This window comes from Nicotiana tabacum, chromosome 24, assembly GCF_000715075.1.
Source record: "Nicotiana tabacum cultivar K326 chromosome 24, ASM71507v2, whole genome shotgun sequence".
NCBI classification, from domain to species: domain Eukaryota; kingdom Viridiplantae; phylum Streptophyta; class Magnoliopsida; order Solanales; family Solanaceae; genus Nicotiana; species Nicotiana tabacum.
The window spans coordinates 93,194,868-93,211,801 of NC_134103.1; the positions used below are offsets into that span (position 1 = coordinate 93,194,868).

The following is a 16,934-nucleotide window of genomic DNA, read 5'->3' on the forward strand; positions in this document are numbered from 1 at the left end:
AAACTAAGGCAAAGAAGGGATAGCAAGACTGATTTACAGGGCTTTCGTTTGATACAAGCTAATATGCAAAAAAAGGCACCCAGACTCGGCAGCGACATCAAGTCGACCCCGACTGGCCATGGCGGCTGATGCTTAGAAATCAAAAACTCTTGCAAAGAGGAAATCAAATTAAAAGTGCCTACAAAGCAAAATGAAGTTGAATAGGTTAAGTCTCAAGTGACTAACCGTTTTGGCAAAGTTTGAAAAGCCAAAGGTTCCCCAATACTCTAAAATTGAAAGTGTTAAGGAAAGAAGTCAAAAATAAAATGCCACAAAGTCAAAATAAAGTTGAAAAGGTTAAGTCCCACGAGGCTGGTATTGAGGAAATCATCAAAAAAAAAAAGATGGGCACAAAGCCAAGCTTCCAAAGACATCAAGGCCACAAACCGACCACCACTTTTAAAACTCATAATTTTTCTTTGTTTTGAAGCACGAACAAAGCAGTGCAAAATGGCAATTCCAAAAGGACGAATATCACCAAAGGTACGTTTCCTTAAAATCTCCAATTTTCATTTATTTTTAGCATGCATCACTACTTTTATACCTCTCATTTTAGTAGCTTAACCTAGGTAGAACCTTGTCACCTAGGGGGATCCAGCTCATAGTTCCGGATAGAAGTACTCTTCGCTCAGGTTATTTTAAGTATCTTAACCCAGGTAGAACCATTTCGCCTAGGGGGATCCAGCTCATAGTTCCGGGTAGAAGTACTCTTCGCTCAGGTTGTTTTACGTAGCTTAACCGAGGTAGAACCTTTTCGCCTAGAGGGATCCAGCTCATAGTTCCGGGTAGAAGTACTCTTTGCTCAGGATGTTTTACGTAGCTTAACCCAAGTAGAACCTTTTCGCCTAGGAGGATCCAGCTCATAGTTCCGGGTAGAAGTACTCTTCGCTCAGGATGTTTTATGTATCGTAACCCAGGTAGAACCATTTTGCCTAGGGTTCCAGCTCATAGTTCCAGGTAGAAGTACTCTTCGCTCAAGTTATTTTACGCAACTTAACCTAGGTAGAACCTTTTCGCCTAGGGGGATCCAGCTCATAGTTCCGGGTAGAAGTATTCTTTGCTCCGGTTGTTTTACATAGCTTAACCCAGGTAGAACCATTTCGCCTAGGGGGATCCAGCTCATAGTTCCGGGTAGAAGTACTCTTCGCTCAGGTTGTTTTACGTAGCTTAACCCAGGTAGAACCTTTTCGCCTAGGGGGATCCAGCTCATAGTTTCGGGTAGAAGTACTCTTCGCTCAAGTTGTTTTATGTTGCTTAACCCAGGTAGAACCATTTCGCCTAGGGGGATCCAGCTCATAGTTTCGGGTAGAAGTACTCTTCGTCCAGGCTTATTTTACGTAGCTTAACCCAGGTAGAACATTTTCGCCTAGGGGGATCCAGCTCATAGTTTCCGGGTAGAAGTACTCTTCGCTCAGGTTATTTTACGTAGCTTAACCCAGGTAGAACCTTTTCACCTAAGGGGATCCAACTCGTAGTTCCGGGTAGAAGTACTCTTCGCTCATGATGTTTTACGTAGCTTAATCCAGGTAGAACCATTTCGCCTAGGGAATCCATCTAATAGTTCCGGGTAGAAGTACTCTTCACTTAGGTTGTTTTACGTAGCTTAACCCAGGTAGAACCATTTCGCCTAGGGGGATCCAGCTCATAGTTCCGGGTAGAAGTACTCTTCGCTCAAGTTGTTTTACGTAGCTTAACCCAGGTAGAACCTTTTCGCCTATGGGGATCCAGCTCATAGTTCCGGGTAGAAGTACTCTTCGCTCAGGTTATTATACGTAGATTAATCCAGGTAAAACCATTTTGCCTAGGGGGATCCAGCTCATAGTTCCGGGTAGAAGTACTCTTCGCTCGGGTTGTTTTACGTAGCTTAACCCAGGTAGAACCATTTCGCCTAGGGGGATCTAGCTCATAGTTCCGGGTAGAAGTACTCTTCGCTCAGGTTGTTTTACGTAGCTTAACCCAAGTAGAACTTTTTCGCCTAGGGGGATCCAGCTGATAGTTCCGGGTAGAAGTACTCTTCGCTCATGTTGTTTTACGTTGCTTAACCCAGGTAGAACCATTTCGCCTAGGGGGATCCATCTTATAGTTTCGGGTAGAAGTACTCTTCGTCCATGCTTGTTTTACGTAGCTTAACCCAGGTAGAACCTTTTCGCCTAGGGGGATCCAGCTTATAGTTTCCAGGTAGAAGTACTCTTCGCTCAGGTTGTTTTACGTAACTTAACCTAGGTAGAACCTTTTCGCCTAGGGGGATCCAGCTCATAGTTCCGGGTAGAAGTATTCTTTGCTCCGGTTGTTTTACATAGCTTAACCCAGGTAGAACCATTTCGCCTAGGGGGATCCAGCTCATAGTTCCGGGTAGAAGTACTCTTCGCTCAGGTTGTTTTACGTAGCTTAACCCAGGTAGAACCTTTTCGCCTAGGGGGATCCAGCTCATAGTTTCTGGGTAGAAGTACTCTTTGCTCAGGATGTTTTACGTAGCTTAACCCTGGTAGAACATTTTCGCATAGGGGGATCTAGCTCATAGTTTCGGGCCGAAGTACTCGTTGCCCTGGCTGTTTTTCGTAGCTTAACCCAGGTAGAACTTTTTCGCCTAGGGGGATCCATCTCATAGTTTCCGGGTAGAATCACTCTTCGCTCAGGATGTTTTACGTAGCTTAACCCAGGTAGAACATTTTTACCAGTGGGACCTAGCTCCCAGTTCCGGGTAGAAGTACTCTTCGCCCAGGTTGTTTTTCGTAGCTTAACCTTGGTAGAACTATGTCGCCTAGGAGGATCCAGCTCATAGTTCCGGGTTGAAGTACTCTTCGCTCAGGTTGTTTTACGTTGCTTAACCCAGGTAGAACCATTTCGCCTAGGGTGATCCAGCTCATAGTTTCGGGTAGAAGTACTCTTCGTCCAGGATTGTTTTACATAGCTTAACCCAGGTAGAACATTTTCGCCTAGGGGGATCCAGCTCATAGTTTCCGGGTAGAAGTACTCTTCGCTCAGGTTATTTTACGTAGCTTAACCCAGGTAGAACCTTTTCGCCTAAGGGGATCCAACTCGTAGTTCCGGGTAGAAGTACTCTTCGCTCATGATATTTTACGTAGCTTAATCCAGGTAGAACCATTTCGCCTAGGGGAATCCATCTCATAGTTCCGGGTAGAAGTACTCTTCGCTCAGGTTGTTTTACGTAGCTTAACCCAGGTAGAACCATTTCGTCTAGGGGGATCCAGCTCATAGTTCCGGGTAGAAGTACTCTTCGTTCAGGTTGTTTTACGTAGCTTAACCCAGGTAGAACCTTTTCGCCTAGGGGGATCCAGCTCATAGTTCCGGGTAGAAGTACTCTTCGCTCAGGTTATTTTACGTAGATTAACCCAGGTAAAACTATTTTGCCTAGGGGGATCCAGCTCATAGTTCCGGGTAGAAGTACTCTTCGCTCAGGTTGTTTTACGTAGCTTAACCCAGGTAGAACCATTTCGCCTAGGGGGATCCAGCTCATAGTTCCGGGTAGAAGTACTCTTTGCTCAGGTTGTTTTACGTAGCTTAACCCAGGTAGAATCTTTTCGCCTAGGGGGATCCAGCTTATAGTTCCGGGTATAAGTACTCTTCGCTTAGGATGTTTTACGTAGCTTAACCCAAGTAGAACATTTTCGCCTAGGGGGACCCAGCTCATAGTTTCGGGTAAAAGTACTCTTCGCCCTGGCTGTTTTTCGTACCTTAACCCAGGTAGAACCTTTTCGCCTAGAGGGATCCAGCTCATAGTTACGGGTAGAAGTACTCTTTGCTCAGGATGTTTTACGTAGCTTAACCCAAGTAGAACCTTTTCGCCTAGGAGGATCCAGCTCATAGTTCCGGGTAAAAGTACTCTTCGCTCAGGATGTTTTATGTATTGTAACCCAGGTAGAACCATTTCGCCTAGGGTTCCAGCTCATAGTTCCTGGTAGAAGTACTCTTCGCTCAAGTTATTTTACATAGCTTAATCCAGGTAGAACCATTTCGCCTAGGGGGATCCAGCTCATAGTTCCGGGTAGAAGTACTCTTCACTCAGGTTGTTTAACATAGCTTAACCCAGGTAGAACCATTTCGCCTAGGGGGATCCAGCTCATAGTTCCGGGTAGAAGTACTCTTCACTCAGGTTGTTTTACGTAGCTTAACCCAGGTAGAACCTTTTCGCCTAGGGGGATCCAGCTCATAGTTCCGGGTAGAAGTACTCTTCGCTCAGGTTGTTTTACGTTGCATAACCCAGGTAGAACCATTTCGCCTAGGGGGATCCAGCTCATAGTTTCGGGTAGAAGTACTCTTCGTCCAGGCTTGTTTTACGTAGCTTAACCCAGGTAGAACATTTTCGCCTAGGGGGATCCAGCTCATAGTTTCCGGGTTGAAGTACTCTTCGCTCAGGTTACTTTACGTAGCTTAACCCAGGTAGAACCTTTTCACCTAAGGGGATCCAACTCGTAGTTCCGGGAAGAAGTACTCTTCGCTCATGATGTTTTACGTAGCTTAATCCAGGTAGAACCATTTCGCCTAGGGGAATCCATCTCATAGTTCCGGGTAGAAGTACTCTTTACTTAGGTTGATTTTGCGTAGCTTAACCCAGGTAGAACCATTTCGCCTAGGGGGATCCAGCTCATAGTTCCGGGTAGAAGTACTCTTCGCTCAAGTTGTTTTACGTAGCTTAACCCAGGTAGAACCTTTTCGCCTAGGGGGATCCAGCTCATAGTTCCGGGTAGAAGTACTCTTCGCTCAGGTTATTATACGTAGATTAACCCAGGTAAAACCATTTTGCCTAGGGGGATCCAGCTCATAGTTCCGGGTAGAAGTATTCTTCGCTCAGGTTGTTTTACGTAGCTTAACCCAGGTAGAACCATTTCGTCTAGGGGGATCCAGCTCATAGTTCCGGGTAGAAGTACTCTTCGCTCAGGTTGTTTTACGTAGCTTAACCCAGGTAGAACCTTTTCGCCTAGGGGGATCCAGCTCATAGTTCCGGGTAGAAGTACTCTTCGCTCAGGTTGTTTTACGTTGCTTAACCCAGGTAGAACCTTTTTGCCTAAGGGGATCCAGCTCATAGTTTCGGGTAGAAGTACTCTTCGTCCATGCTTGTTTTACGTAGCTTAACCCAGGTAGAACCTTTTCGCCTAGGGGGATCCAGCTTATAGTTTCCAGGTAGAAGTACTCTTCGCTCAGGTTGTTTTACGTAACTTAACCTAGGTAGAACCTTTTCGCCTAGGGGGATCCAGCTCATAGTTTCGGGTAGAAGTATTCTTTGCTCAGGTTGTTTTACATAGCTTAACCCAGGTAGAACCATTTCGCCTAGGGGGATCCAGCTCATAGTTCCGGGTAGAAGTACTCTTCGCTCAGGTTGTTTTACGTAGCTTAACCCAGGTAGAACCTTTTCGCCTAGGGGGATCCAGCTCATAGTTTCTGGGTAGAAGTACTCTTTGCTCAGGATGTTTTACGTAGCTTAACCCTGGTAGAACATTTTCGCATAGGGGGATCCAGCTCATAGTTTCGGGTAGAAGTACTCTTTGCCCTAGCTTTTTTTCGTAGCTTAACCCTGGTAGAACTTTTTTGCCTAGGGGGATCCATCTCATAGTTTCCGGGTAGAAGCACTCTTCGCTCAGGATGTTTTACGTAGCTTAACCCAGGTAGAACATTTTCGCCTGTGGGACCTAGCTCCCAGTTTCGGGTAGAAGTACTCTTCGCCCAGGTTGTTTTTCGTAGCTTAACCTAGGTAGAACTATTTCGCCTAGGGGGATCCAGCTCATAGTTCCGGGTAGAAGTACTCTTCGCTCAGGTTATTTTACGTAGCTTAACCCAGGTAGAACCTTTTCGCCTAAGGGGATCCAACTCGTAGTTCCGGGTAGAAGTACTCTTCGCTCATGATGTTTTACGTAGCTTAATCCAGGTAGAACCATTTCGCCTAGGGGAATCTATCTCATAGTTCCGGGTAGAAGTACTCTTCGCTCAGGTTGTTTTACGTAGCTTAACCCAGGTAGAACCATTTCGTCTAGGGGGATCCAGCTCATAGTTCCGGGTAGAAGTACTCTTCGCTCAGGTTGTTTTACGTAGCTTAACCCAGATAGAACCTTTTCGCCTAGGGGGATCCATCTCATAGTTCCGGGTAGAAGTACTCTTCGCTCGGGTTATTTTACGTAGATTAACCCAGGTAAAACTATTTTGCATAGGGGGATCTAGCTCATAGTTCCGGGTAGAAGTACTCTTCGCTCAGGTTGTTTTACGTAGCTTAACCCAGGTAGAACCATTTCGCCTAGGGGGATCCAGCTCATATTTTCGGGTAGAAGTACTCTTCGCTCAGGTTGTTTTACGTAGCTTAACCCAGGTAGAACCTTTTCGCCTAGGGGGATCCAGCTCATAGTTCCGGGTAGAAGTACTCTTCGCCCAGGCTTGTTTTACGTTGCTTAACACAGGTAGAACCATTTCGTCTAGGGGGATCCAGCTCATAGTTTTGGGTAGAAGTACTCTTCTTCTAGGCTTGTTTTACGAAGCTTAACCCAGGTAGAACCTTTTCGCCTAGGAGGATCCTGCTTATAGTTTCCAGGTAGAAGTACTCTTCGCTCAGGTTGTTTTACGTAACTTAACCCAGGTAGAACCATTTCGCCTAGGGGGATCCAGCTCATAGTTCCGGGTAGAAGTACTCTTTGCTCAGGTTGTTTTACATAGCTTAACCCAGGTAGAACCATTTCGCCTAGGGGGATCCAGCTCATAGTTCCGGGTAGAAGTACTCTTCGCTCAGGTTGTTTTACGTTGCTTAACCCAGGTAGAACCTTTTTGCCTAAGGGGATCCAGCTCATAGTTTCTGGGTAGAAGTACTCTTTGCTAAGGATATTTTACGTAGCTTAACCCAGATAGAACATTTTCGCCTAGAGGGATCCAGCTCATAGTTTCGGGTAGAAGTACTCTTTGCCTTGGCTGTTTTTCGTAGCTTAACCCAGGTAGAACTTTTTCGCCTAGGGGGATCCATCTCATAGTTTCCGGGTAGAAGCACTCTTCGCTCAGGATGTTTTACGTAGCTTAACCCAGGTAGAACATTTTCGCATAGGGGGATCCAGCTCATAGTTTCGGGTAGAAGTACTCTTTGCCCTAGCGTTTTTTCGTAGCTTAACCCAGGTAGAACTTTTTTGCCTAGGGGGATCCATCTCATAGTTTCCGGGTAGAAGCACTCTTCGCTCAGGATGTTTTACGTAGCTTAACCCAGGTAGAACATTTTCGCCTGTGGGACCTAGCTCCCAGTTTCGGGTAGAAGTACTCTTCGCCCAGGTTGTTTTTCGTAGCTTAACCTAGGTAGTACTATTTCGCCTAGGGGGATCCAGCTCATAGTTCCGGGTAGAAGTACTCTTCGCTCAGGTTATTTTACGTAGCTTAACCCAGGTAGAACCTTTTCGCCTAAGGGGATCCAACTCGTAGTTCCGGGTAGAAGTACTCTTCGCTCATGATGTTTTACGTAGCTTAATCCAGGTAGAACCATTTCGCCTAGGGGAATCCATCTCATAGTTCCGGGTAGAAGTACTCTTCGCTCAGGTTGTTTTACGTAGCTTAACCCAGGTAGAACCATTTCGTCTAGGGGATCCAGCTCATAGTTCCGGGTAGAAGTACTCTTCGCTCAGGTTGTTTTACGTAGCTTAACCCAGGTAGAACCTTTTCGCCTAGGGGGATCCATCTCATAGTTCCGGGTAGAAGTACTCTTCGCTCGGGTTATTTTACGTAGATTAACCCAGGTAAAACTATTTTGCCTAGGGGGATCTAGCTCATAGTTCCGGGTAGAAGTACTCTTCGCTCAGGTTGTTTTACGTAGCTTAACCCAGGTAGAACCATTTCGCCTAGGGGATCCAGCTCATAGTTCCGGGTAGAAGTACTCTTCGCTCAGGTTGTTTTACGTAGCTTAAACCAGGTAGAACCTTTTCGCCTAGGGGGATCCAGCTCATAGTTCCGGGTAGAAGCACTTTTCGCTCAAGTTGTTTTACGTTGCTTAACACAGGTAGAACCATTTCGTCTAGGGGGATCCAGCTCATAGTTTTGGGTAGAAGTACTCTTCTTCTAGGCTTGTTTTACGAAGCTTAACCCAGGTAGAACCTTTTCGCCTAGGAGGATCCTGCTTATAGTTTCCAGGTAGAAGTACTCTTCGCTCAGGTTGTTTTACGTAACTTAACCCAGGTAGAACCTTTTCGCCTAGGGGGATCCAGCTCATAGTTCCGGGTAGAAGTACTCTTTGCTCAGGTTGTTTTACATAGCTTAACCCAGGTAGAACCATTTCGCCTAGGGGGATCCAGCTCATAGTTCCGGGTAGAAGTACTCTTCGCTCAGGTTGTTTTACGTTGCTTAACCCAGGTAGAACCTTTTTGCCTAAGGGGATCCAGCTCATAGTTTCTGGGTAGAAGTACTCTTTGCTCAGGATATTTTACGTAGCTTAACCCAGATAGAACATTTTCGCCTAGAGGGATCCAGCTCATAGTTTCGGGTAGAAGTACTCTTTGCCTTGGCTGTTTTTCGTAGCTTAACCCAGGTAGAACTTTTTCGCCTAGGGGGATCCATCTCATAGTTTTCGGGTAGAAGCACTCTTCGCTCAGGATGTTTTACGTAGCTTAACCCAGGTAGAATATTTTCGCCAGTGGGACCTAGCTCACAGTTCCAGGTAGAAGTACTCTTCGCCTAGGTTGTTTTTCGTAGCTTAACCTAGGTAGAACTATTTCGCCTAGGGGGATCCAGCTCATAGTTTCGGGTAGATGTATTCTTCGTCCAGGCTTGTTTTACGTAGCTTAACCCAGGTAGAACCTTTTCGCCTAGGGGGATCTAGCTCATAGTTGCGGGTAGAAGTACTTTTCGCCCAGGTTGTTTTTCGTAGCTTAACCCATGTAGAATTTTTTCGCCTAAGGGGATCCAGCTCATAGTTCCTGGTACAAGTACTCTTCGCTTAGGATGTTTTACATAGCTTAAATCTGGTAGAACCTTTTCACCTAGGGGGATCCAGCTCATGTTCTGTGTAGAAGTACTCTTCGCTTAGGATGTTTTACGTAGCTTAACCCAGGTAGAACCTTTTCGCCTAGGGGGATCCAGGTCATAGTTTTCGGGTAGAAGTACTTTTCGCTCAACTTGTTTTATGTAGCTTAACCCAAGTAGAACCTTTTCGCTTAGGGGGATCCATCTCATAGTTTCGGGTAGAAGTATTTTTCGCTTAGGCTGTTTTAGGTAGCTTAACCCAGGTAGAATATTTTCGCCTAGGGGGATCTAGCTCATAGTTCCGGGAAGAAGTACTCTTCGCTCAGGTTGTTTTACGTAGCTTAACCCAGGTAGAATCTTTTTGCCTAGGGGGATCCAGCTCATAGTTCCGGGTAGAAGTACTCTTCGCTCAGGTTGTTTTACGTAGCTTAACCCAAGTAGAACCTTTTCGCCTAGGGGGATTCAACCCATATTTTCGGTTAGAAGTACTCTTCGCCCAGGATGTATTTCGTAGCTTAACCCATGTAGAACCTTTTCGCCTAGGGGGATCCAGCTCATAGTTCCGGGTAAAAGTACTCTTCGCTCAGGTTGTTTTTCGTAGCTTAACCCAGGTAGAACCTTTTTGCCTAGGGAGATCCTGCTCATATTTTTGGGTAGAAGTACTCTTCGCTCAGGTTGTTTTACGTAGCTTAACCCAGGTAGAAACTTTTAGCCTAGGGGGATCCAACTCACAGTTCCGGGTAGAACTACTCTTCACCCAGATTGTTTTTCGTAGCTTAACCCAGGTAAAACCTTTTCGCCTAGGGGTATCCAGCTCATATTTCCGGGTAGAAGTACTCTTCGGTTAGGTTGTTTTACGGCGCTTAACCCAGGTAGAACCATTTCGCCTAGGGGGTTCCAGCTCATATTTCCCGGTTGAAGTACTCTTCGTTCAGGCTGTTTTACGTAGCTTAACCCAAGTTGAACCTATTCGCCTAGGGGGGATCCAGCTCATATTTCCGGGTAGAAGTACTCTTCACCGAAGTTTGTTTTTCGTAGTTTAAATCCAGTTAGAACCTTTTTTCGCGTAGGATGATTCAACATTTTTCAGTAATACAGGGTGCCAATCCCTGGTTATATTTCCTTTTCAGTAATACATGGCCCTAATCCCTGGTTACATTTCCTTTTCAGTAATACAGGGCGCCAACCCCCTGGTTACATTTCCTTTTGAGTAATACAGGGCGCCAACCCCTGGTTACATTTCCTTTTCAGTAACACATGGCGCAAACCCCTGGTTACATTTCCTTTTCAATAATACAGGGCGCCAACCCCTGGTTACATTTTCCTTTTCAGTAATTCAGGGCGCCAGCCCCTGGTTACATTTGTTTTTCAGTAATACAGGGCACCAACCCCTGGTTACATTTCTTTCTCAGTAATACAGGGCGTCAACCCCTGGTTACATTTCCTTTTCAGTAATACAGGGCGCCAACCCCTAGTTGCATTTCTTTTTTCAGTAATACAGGGCGCCAACCCGTGGTTACATTTCCTTTTCAGTAATATAGGGCGCCAACCCCTGGTTACATTTCCTTTTCAGTGATACAGGGCACCAACTCCTGGTTACATTTCCTTTTCAATAATACAGGGTGCCAACCTCTGTTTATATTTTCTTCTCAGTAATACAGGGTACAACAATCCCCTGATTATATTTCCTTACCAGCATAGGGTACACCAATCCCTGATCTCCTTACCAGTATAGGGTACACCAATCCCTAGCTGTGATCTCCAACATAGGGTACACCACTCCCTAGTTGATTTTATTTTAAATGCAGGATACACAACTCCCTGGTATCATTGCCAATATAGGGCATCCTATTCTCTGACCACATTTTCCCAACATAAGGTACACAAATCCTTAGTTGAGACATTCTTTTGGGACAAAAAAAAACAAAAAATAAAATCATCACGACCTTTTCAGGGTGCACCATTACTGTTTTTTTTTATTTGCTTTCAATAAAGAAGTAGTTTAGAATTTTGTTACAATAACTCACGAAATCTTTCTTAGTGAAAACTGGGGCAGAAAAATTTCGTTCGTTTGTTTGTTGTGATGTCTGAGCAGATTTTACCTCGAGGCACAAGGTTCGAGATGAACAAAAGAAGAAGTCTGAATCCAAAATAAAGAAAAGAAAAAGGAAAAAAAAAGTGAATCCAAATGCAGAAGCAGATGGAAATGATATGGACCGCTCAAAACATGACTGAAGTTACGAGCTTCACATTCCCCGTTTTTCTCAGAAGAAGCCGTAGAAGAATGAACTAGCACCTACAACTAGCAAGCATCAAGGTTCAGATCAGAGTCTGCATGAACAACCAGTCAAGACTCAAGATCAAGGTTCAGAAGACTTATAAATAGGAATCTTGTAACTTATAGCTGATAGGTTTGTTTTGTTCCTTTAGATTTTGATGTAATAACAGGGCCACGGACCGGAGCCTCGACGGAACCTAACTCGACTTTCGAACTCATCACTCCATCATTTCTTCTTGAACTACACGCGACCTGATTTTCTTATAACCCGGGATATGTAGGCTGTCCAAAACCAAGACTCGGTTGCACCTTTTTCTTTTATTTTCTTCCTCTTTTGAATAACGATATGGTCAAAACTTAGTCACACTGCTCACTTTATCTTTGCCTGAAAACTTTTAATGTTTTCAAGCAAAGAGGGGCATGCTGTGAGCACCTAATTTTTGACCATGCTTGAGTTTTTTCCCACTCATCTCACCAATACCTCACTTCTCACTCCATCTTTTCCGCTCCCATCTTCCCAGACGTGTCCCCATTCCACTTTCCTTTGTCCCCCATGCTTGTCCTCCATACTTGTCCCACATGCTTTGTCTCTCATGCTTGCCCTCACACACAATCCCCCACATATCCCCATTTTCTTTCTTCACGTGAGGGGGCAAAAAAGATCACCCATAAAAATACCATCTTCTTCCCTCTATTAGAGGAGCAAAAAAGGGAGTCACAAAAACGGAAAAAACCTTGAACCTCCATTTTTGGACAGGCGAACACTCCATCCATTTTCCTCCAGATATCAGCCTTCAAACACCATAACGAACAACTGAAATACCTCTGATAAACACCATTAAAACATCTCCAAAATTTCCATTAAAATACTTCATCAACCATCAAAGCTTCATGGATTTTTCCTCCATCTTTAGCTCCAAAAGCAGCTGAAAAACAGCCCTTTTTCCAGCAAATAATCAGCTTCGAAAATAGCCAAAAATGATAAAAACCAGTCTGAATCCCAACCCCAAAACATCCGTAAAAATCCACAAAACATCCATGAAAATCAAGCCAAAACATGGCTGAAATTGCTGCCAAAACGCAGCAACAGTTACCCATTCAAAACACGCGAGTTTCAGTCGAGGGAGGCAAGTTCGCCGTTCCGTTTCGTTTGACGCTCTAGTCCACTGTCCAGTTTGGTTAGTTTTCTTTATTAATACAGTGAAAAGCTTTGCTCAACAGAGGTCACTTTCTTCTTTGATTCACTTTTGGTTTAATATCATGTTCTTGTTTAATCTTTTAGTACTTTATTTTATTTAAATGTCTTTGATAGCTTACTAAATTTCTTTGATGCCTACGTTTGTTTAAGAAAATCACTAGAATTTGTATGAGTTAAGATTTATATTCATGTGTTTACTTGATGGGTGGAAGTTACTGATTTGCATATTTCATCGCACTATTAAATTTCTTTTGTAGGTAAAATAACTACTGAAAAAAAAAATGAATGAATAAAGGGATTTCTAGTAACCTCTAATCAAATAGGTTGTGGTTGTTTTGTTTGTTTTCTTCTTTTTCTTTTTCTTATTCTGTAAGCATATAGTTTTGGTTTAATTTATATACATGTAAAATGGGGAACATTCGAAGAAGACAGTAGTTGAGTTGGTATTGTGCCTTGTGATTTATGGTGTATCAAGATGGGCCATAGGTTTGCTTGGTGGAAATTAAAAGGTTGCTTAGTTAACATTTGTTTTAGTTCATATAGTATGCCATAAATGGGATTTGATTAACTAGTTGGATTTTTAGAGATGTTTGATTATGTTTGGAGTAGTTTAGGGCTGATAGGATTTAAGAAGATTTAGCTTTTTTGTATCCATTTATTTCATAATTATAATAGTCAAATCTTACCTCTTCCACAATGATCCCCATAAACCCTGGGTCTTAATCTCAAACTAGTTTAGGAAAATAACTCATAAATATCTCTAGTATGCTTTAGGCGCACAGTAATAAATCAATTATCGTGATTATGTATACATTCACGTGACATAATTACGATTTCTAAAGTTAAAGGCAAGGTATGCGTTCACGCAACTTTGACAGAATAATTTTAATAATAATAAAAGTGTTATTAATTGTGTACACACATGCGTGGCATGATTTTTAATGCGCCAAACAAAACGGGTACACGTACGCGTGACTCGTTTCAAGATAATTCCTTAATTACGAATAATCAAGCAATAAAAGCGGATAAAGAAAAATATGGAAACCAATAAATCACAGTTTGTCCAAAATTAATTCAAGCCAAGTTATAGTCAATAAAGCGACCGTGCTAGAACCACGGGATTTGGGGAATGCCTTACACCTTCTTCCCGGTCAATTGAATTCCTTATCCGGACTTTATTTTCGCAGACCAATAATAATAGAGTCAAACCTTCCTTTGACTAGGGATTCAAATAAAAGGTGACTTGGAACACCCAAAACTCAATTCCAAGTGGCGACTCTGTAAATAAAATAATCTCTAATCAAATTTGTCACTTTATTTGAAAAAACTCTTTAACCCACCATCCATAACAACACCATTATCGTTTTCGGGGGCATAAAAGGGGTGTGACAGCTGACAGTTGGCTTCTTATTTGCATCAAGTATCTATCACATATGGGCTGAGATAAATGCAAGAAGATTCAGATACCAAAGACGAGAAAGTAGGCAGCTGATCAAGAATGGCAAATAGCAATAGCAACTGAATTGCCTGAACAGTTACCTAGTATAGTTCTGAAAAGTGTTGAATTTGTTATCACTAGATAGTTTCAGTAGTTAAAGTAGTTAGCTAGATAAGGAACAATTAGAATAGTTACAAAGAGATTACTGAGATCTGACTCATGAGTCCAATGAGTCACTTGTACATATTGATATACTTGGTTAAATAAAAAATTTAAGTTTAACAACAAAAAAAAAAAAAAAGTTAACCATGCATATATAACATGTTAGTATTATTTTATTTTTCAGGTTTTATAAAGTCACAGTACAATAATTGCTCAGACCATTGGGTTGATTGAAGATAGGTCCTTTTTTCTAACTTTTGCAATCTTTTCAATTAAATGCCATTTTTTTCTCGATTGGGAGGAGGGGGGGGGGGGGGGATTATTAGAATTTATAAAAGATCTTAGCTTAAACCCAAACAATCCAAGGCAAATGTGTAAGATAAACTAGTAACAGAGAATCCACAAAAAAAATATAGAAAAAAAATAATCATAATTTACTATTTTTCCTTGTGATTTTGTTGCTCAATGATGTCTTCAATCAGAGATGTTAAGTTAACATAAGAAGAACCACCTTCTCCAAATGCCTTTTTAGCCAATTCTCCTAACTCTTTTGCTTTTGTTCTTCTTACTTGTCCTTCTTCTCCTTCATCCATTAGTTTGTCTAATGCTTTCTTAACATCATCCTTTTTTACCAAAACTCCAACATTTTCCTCATCTCCCCATTTGACAGGCACCTTCACACCTAGGCTCACTCCAATTTTTAGCACTTGGACTACTAACTTCTCATTGCAAAATTGCTCAGCAAATAGTGGCCATGTTACCATTGGTAATCCTGCTGAAATACCTATACAATACATAATTAAGTAATTAAAATGATATTATTCTAACAGTTTGAATTTTTAGATAAGATAAATAAAAGTATATTATCTCTAATAGTTAAATTTTTTTAGATAATAGTTTAATTTCGGTAAAGTTATCTTTGGGGGCCCATAGGTCACACGTTCGAGTCATGAAGTAACCACTAATATCTGCATATGGGTCGTCTGCTTAAATCATACCTTTTAGGTGTGGCTTTTCCTCGGACTCTGCGTGAACGTATGATACTTTGTGCACCGAATTGTCCACTTTTTTTTGGTCACACAATTTAATTGGTATTAGAGCAGGCAAGATTCAAGTCTCACCCCACTTACTTGGCGCTAGTCAAGAGATAATTAAGTAAATAAAACATGGTATATCTAATAATTTAAACTTTAGATAAGATGATCACACAATTGAATAGTACCTTCCAATGTAGAATTCCATCCGCAATGAGTCAATACTCCACCAATTGCAGGGTGTGAAAGTATAAGCACTTGAGGAGCCCATCCTCTAATCAAAACTCCTCTTTCTTTAATTCTTTGCTCAAATCCATTCTCAAGAATCCATTTCTCTAAATCATTTAATTTATCACCTCCTCCTAATACCCATACAAAAGGCCTATTTGACTCTTCTAAACCAAGACCAAGTTCCACCATTTGCAATAATGTCAAACGAGATAAACTTCCAAGACTTGCATAAACCACAGATTCTGTTTCAAAATTATCTAACCATTTCAAGCAATCTTGATTATCAATTGCAGTTTTATTACCCCTTGTAACCAAATCTTCAATTTCCTTATTACACAAAGAAACAGGACCAACACACCAAACTTTTTTCCCTCTAGCTTTCCTATATTCTTTCTCATACACTTGCTCCAACTCCTCAAAACTATTAACAATTACACCATATGATGATTCCTCGGCTAATCTGATTTGCTCAGTAACTTCTTTCAATACAGAAGAACTAACAGAAGTAGTATTTTTCGTCGATCCTGAAACCTGAGCTTTCGTTAGTTCAACTCTATCGGGTAAATCAGGAACAACAAAATACTCTGAATCTGAGGTTATATTTTCAAGAATGTTGGAGGAAAGTATTTTATAGGAACATAAAAGTGAGAAACAACAAGTACCATGAAAAACAATTCTTGGGATATTAAAATTTTGTGCAATTTGAGTAGTCCAAGGAAATCCCATATCTGAAATAACACAACTTGGACTTGGATTTATTCCTTCTAAGAGATTTTCAACTTGTTGTTTCAGCATACTAATTGCAGCAAAAAACTTTGAAGCCAAGTCAAGAGAAGGAAGCATGTCAATATTTTCGCAACCTTCTGGTAATCCTACTTCTACACTTGGAAATTTGAGTGTAAGAATTTGGATTCTTAGACCGGATTTTATGGCACGAGTAATTGTTGAACTGAAACGATTGGCGTTTACTGGAGTGGTGATGATGGTGGTGATGGCGCCGCGATTTGCTAGAAGTTTAGCTATGTCTATCATAGGAATCATGTGGCCTGGAGCCATTAAAGGGAATAGTATGAAATGAAGTTTGTGCACTTGAGTTGCCATGGCAAAAGAAGGATATGCTCAAAGATCTTAGTATTGGGGGTTTTGGATTCTTGATTTTAAGCTATAAAATTCAACTATACAGTTGTTATAGATGCAATTGGTTCACCAATTGAGGAAATACTAGGGACATCGTGGTCCACTTTGGTAGTACAACAAAGTAGGTAGAAGTGAGCAAATTGTACACTTTTACTTCTTTCTTTTTTTGTGATAATCATAATGATAGGTGGAAAGTAGAGCAACGGTAAAGTTGTTTTCGTATTACCTACAGGTAACGAGTTTGAATTGTGGAATTAATTATTAATATTTGTATTAAAGTATGTTATCTATATTACACACCTTTGGAGTGCGGCCCTTCCTTAGACCCTGCATTAACGCGAGATACTTCGTACACCAAGCTACCCTTTTCAATCACAAAGTTCATTCAGTTTGCGCCTTTATATGTTGAATATATCACAAGTGCTTAGTACGTTTCACTATTATATGCAAGTAACTCCATCCACAAAATTTAAGCAAATGAAA

The 16,934-nt window shown here is 41.9% G+C and overlaps 1 protein-coding gene across 1 annotated transcript; it reads right to left on the reverse strand.

Moving 5' to 3' along the window:
* Positions 1-14,408: 14,408 nt before the first annotated feature.
* On the reverse strand, positions 14,409-16,702 carry LOC107814959 (UDP-glycosyltransferase 73C3-like). Its single transcript, NM_001325939.1, is given in 2 exon segments — positions 14,409-14,833; positions 15,272-16,702. Coding segments are annotated over 2 exon segments (1,491 nt in total). The 5' UTR covers positions 16,416-16,702; the 3' UTR covers positions 14,409-14,486.
* Positions 16,703-16,934: the final 232 nt, after the last annotated feature.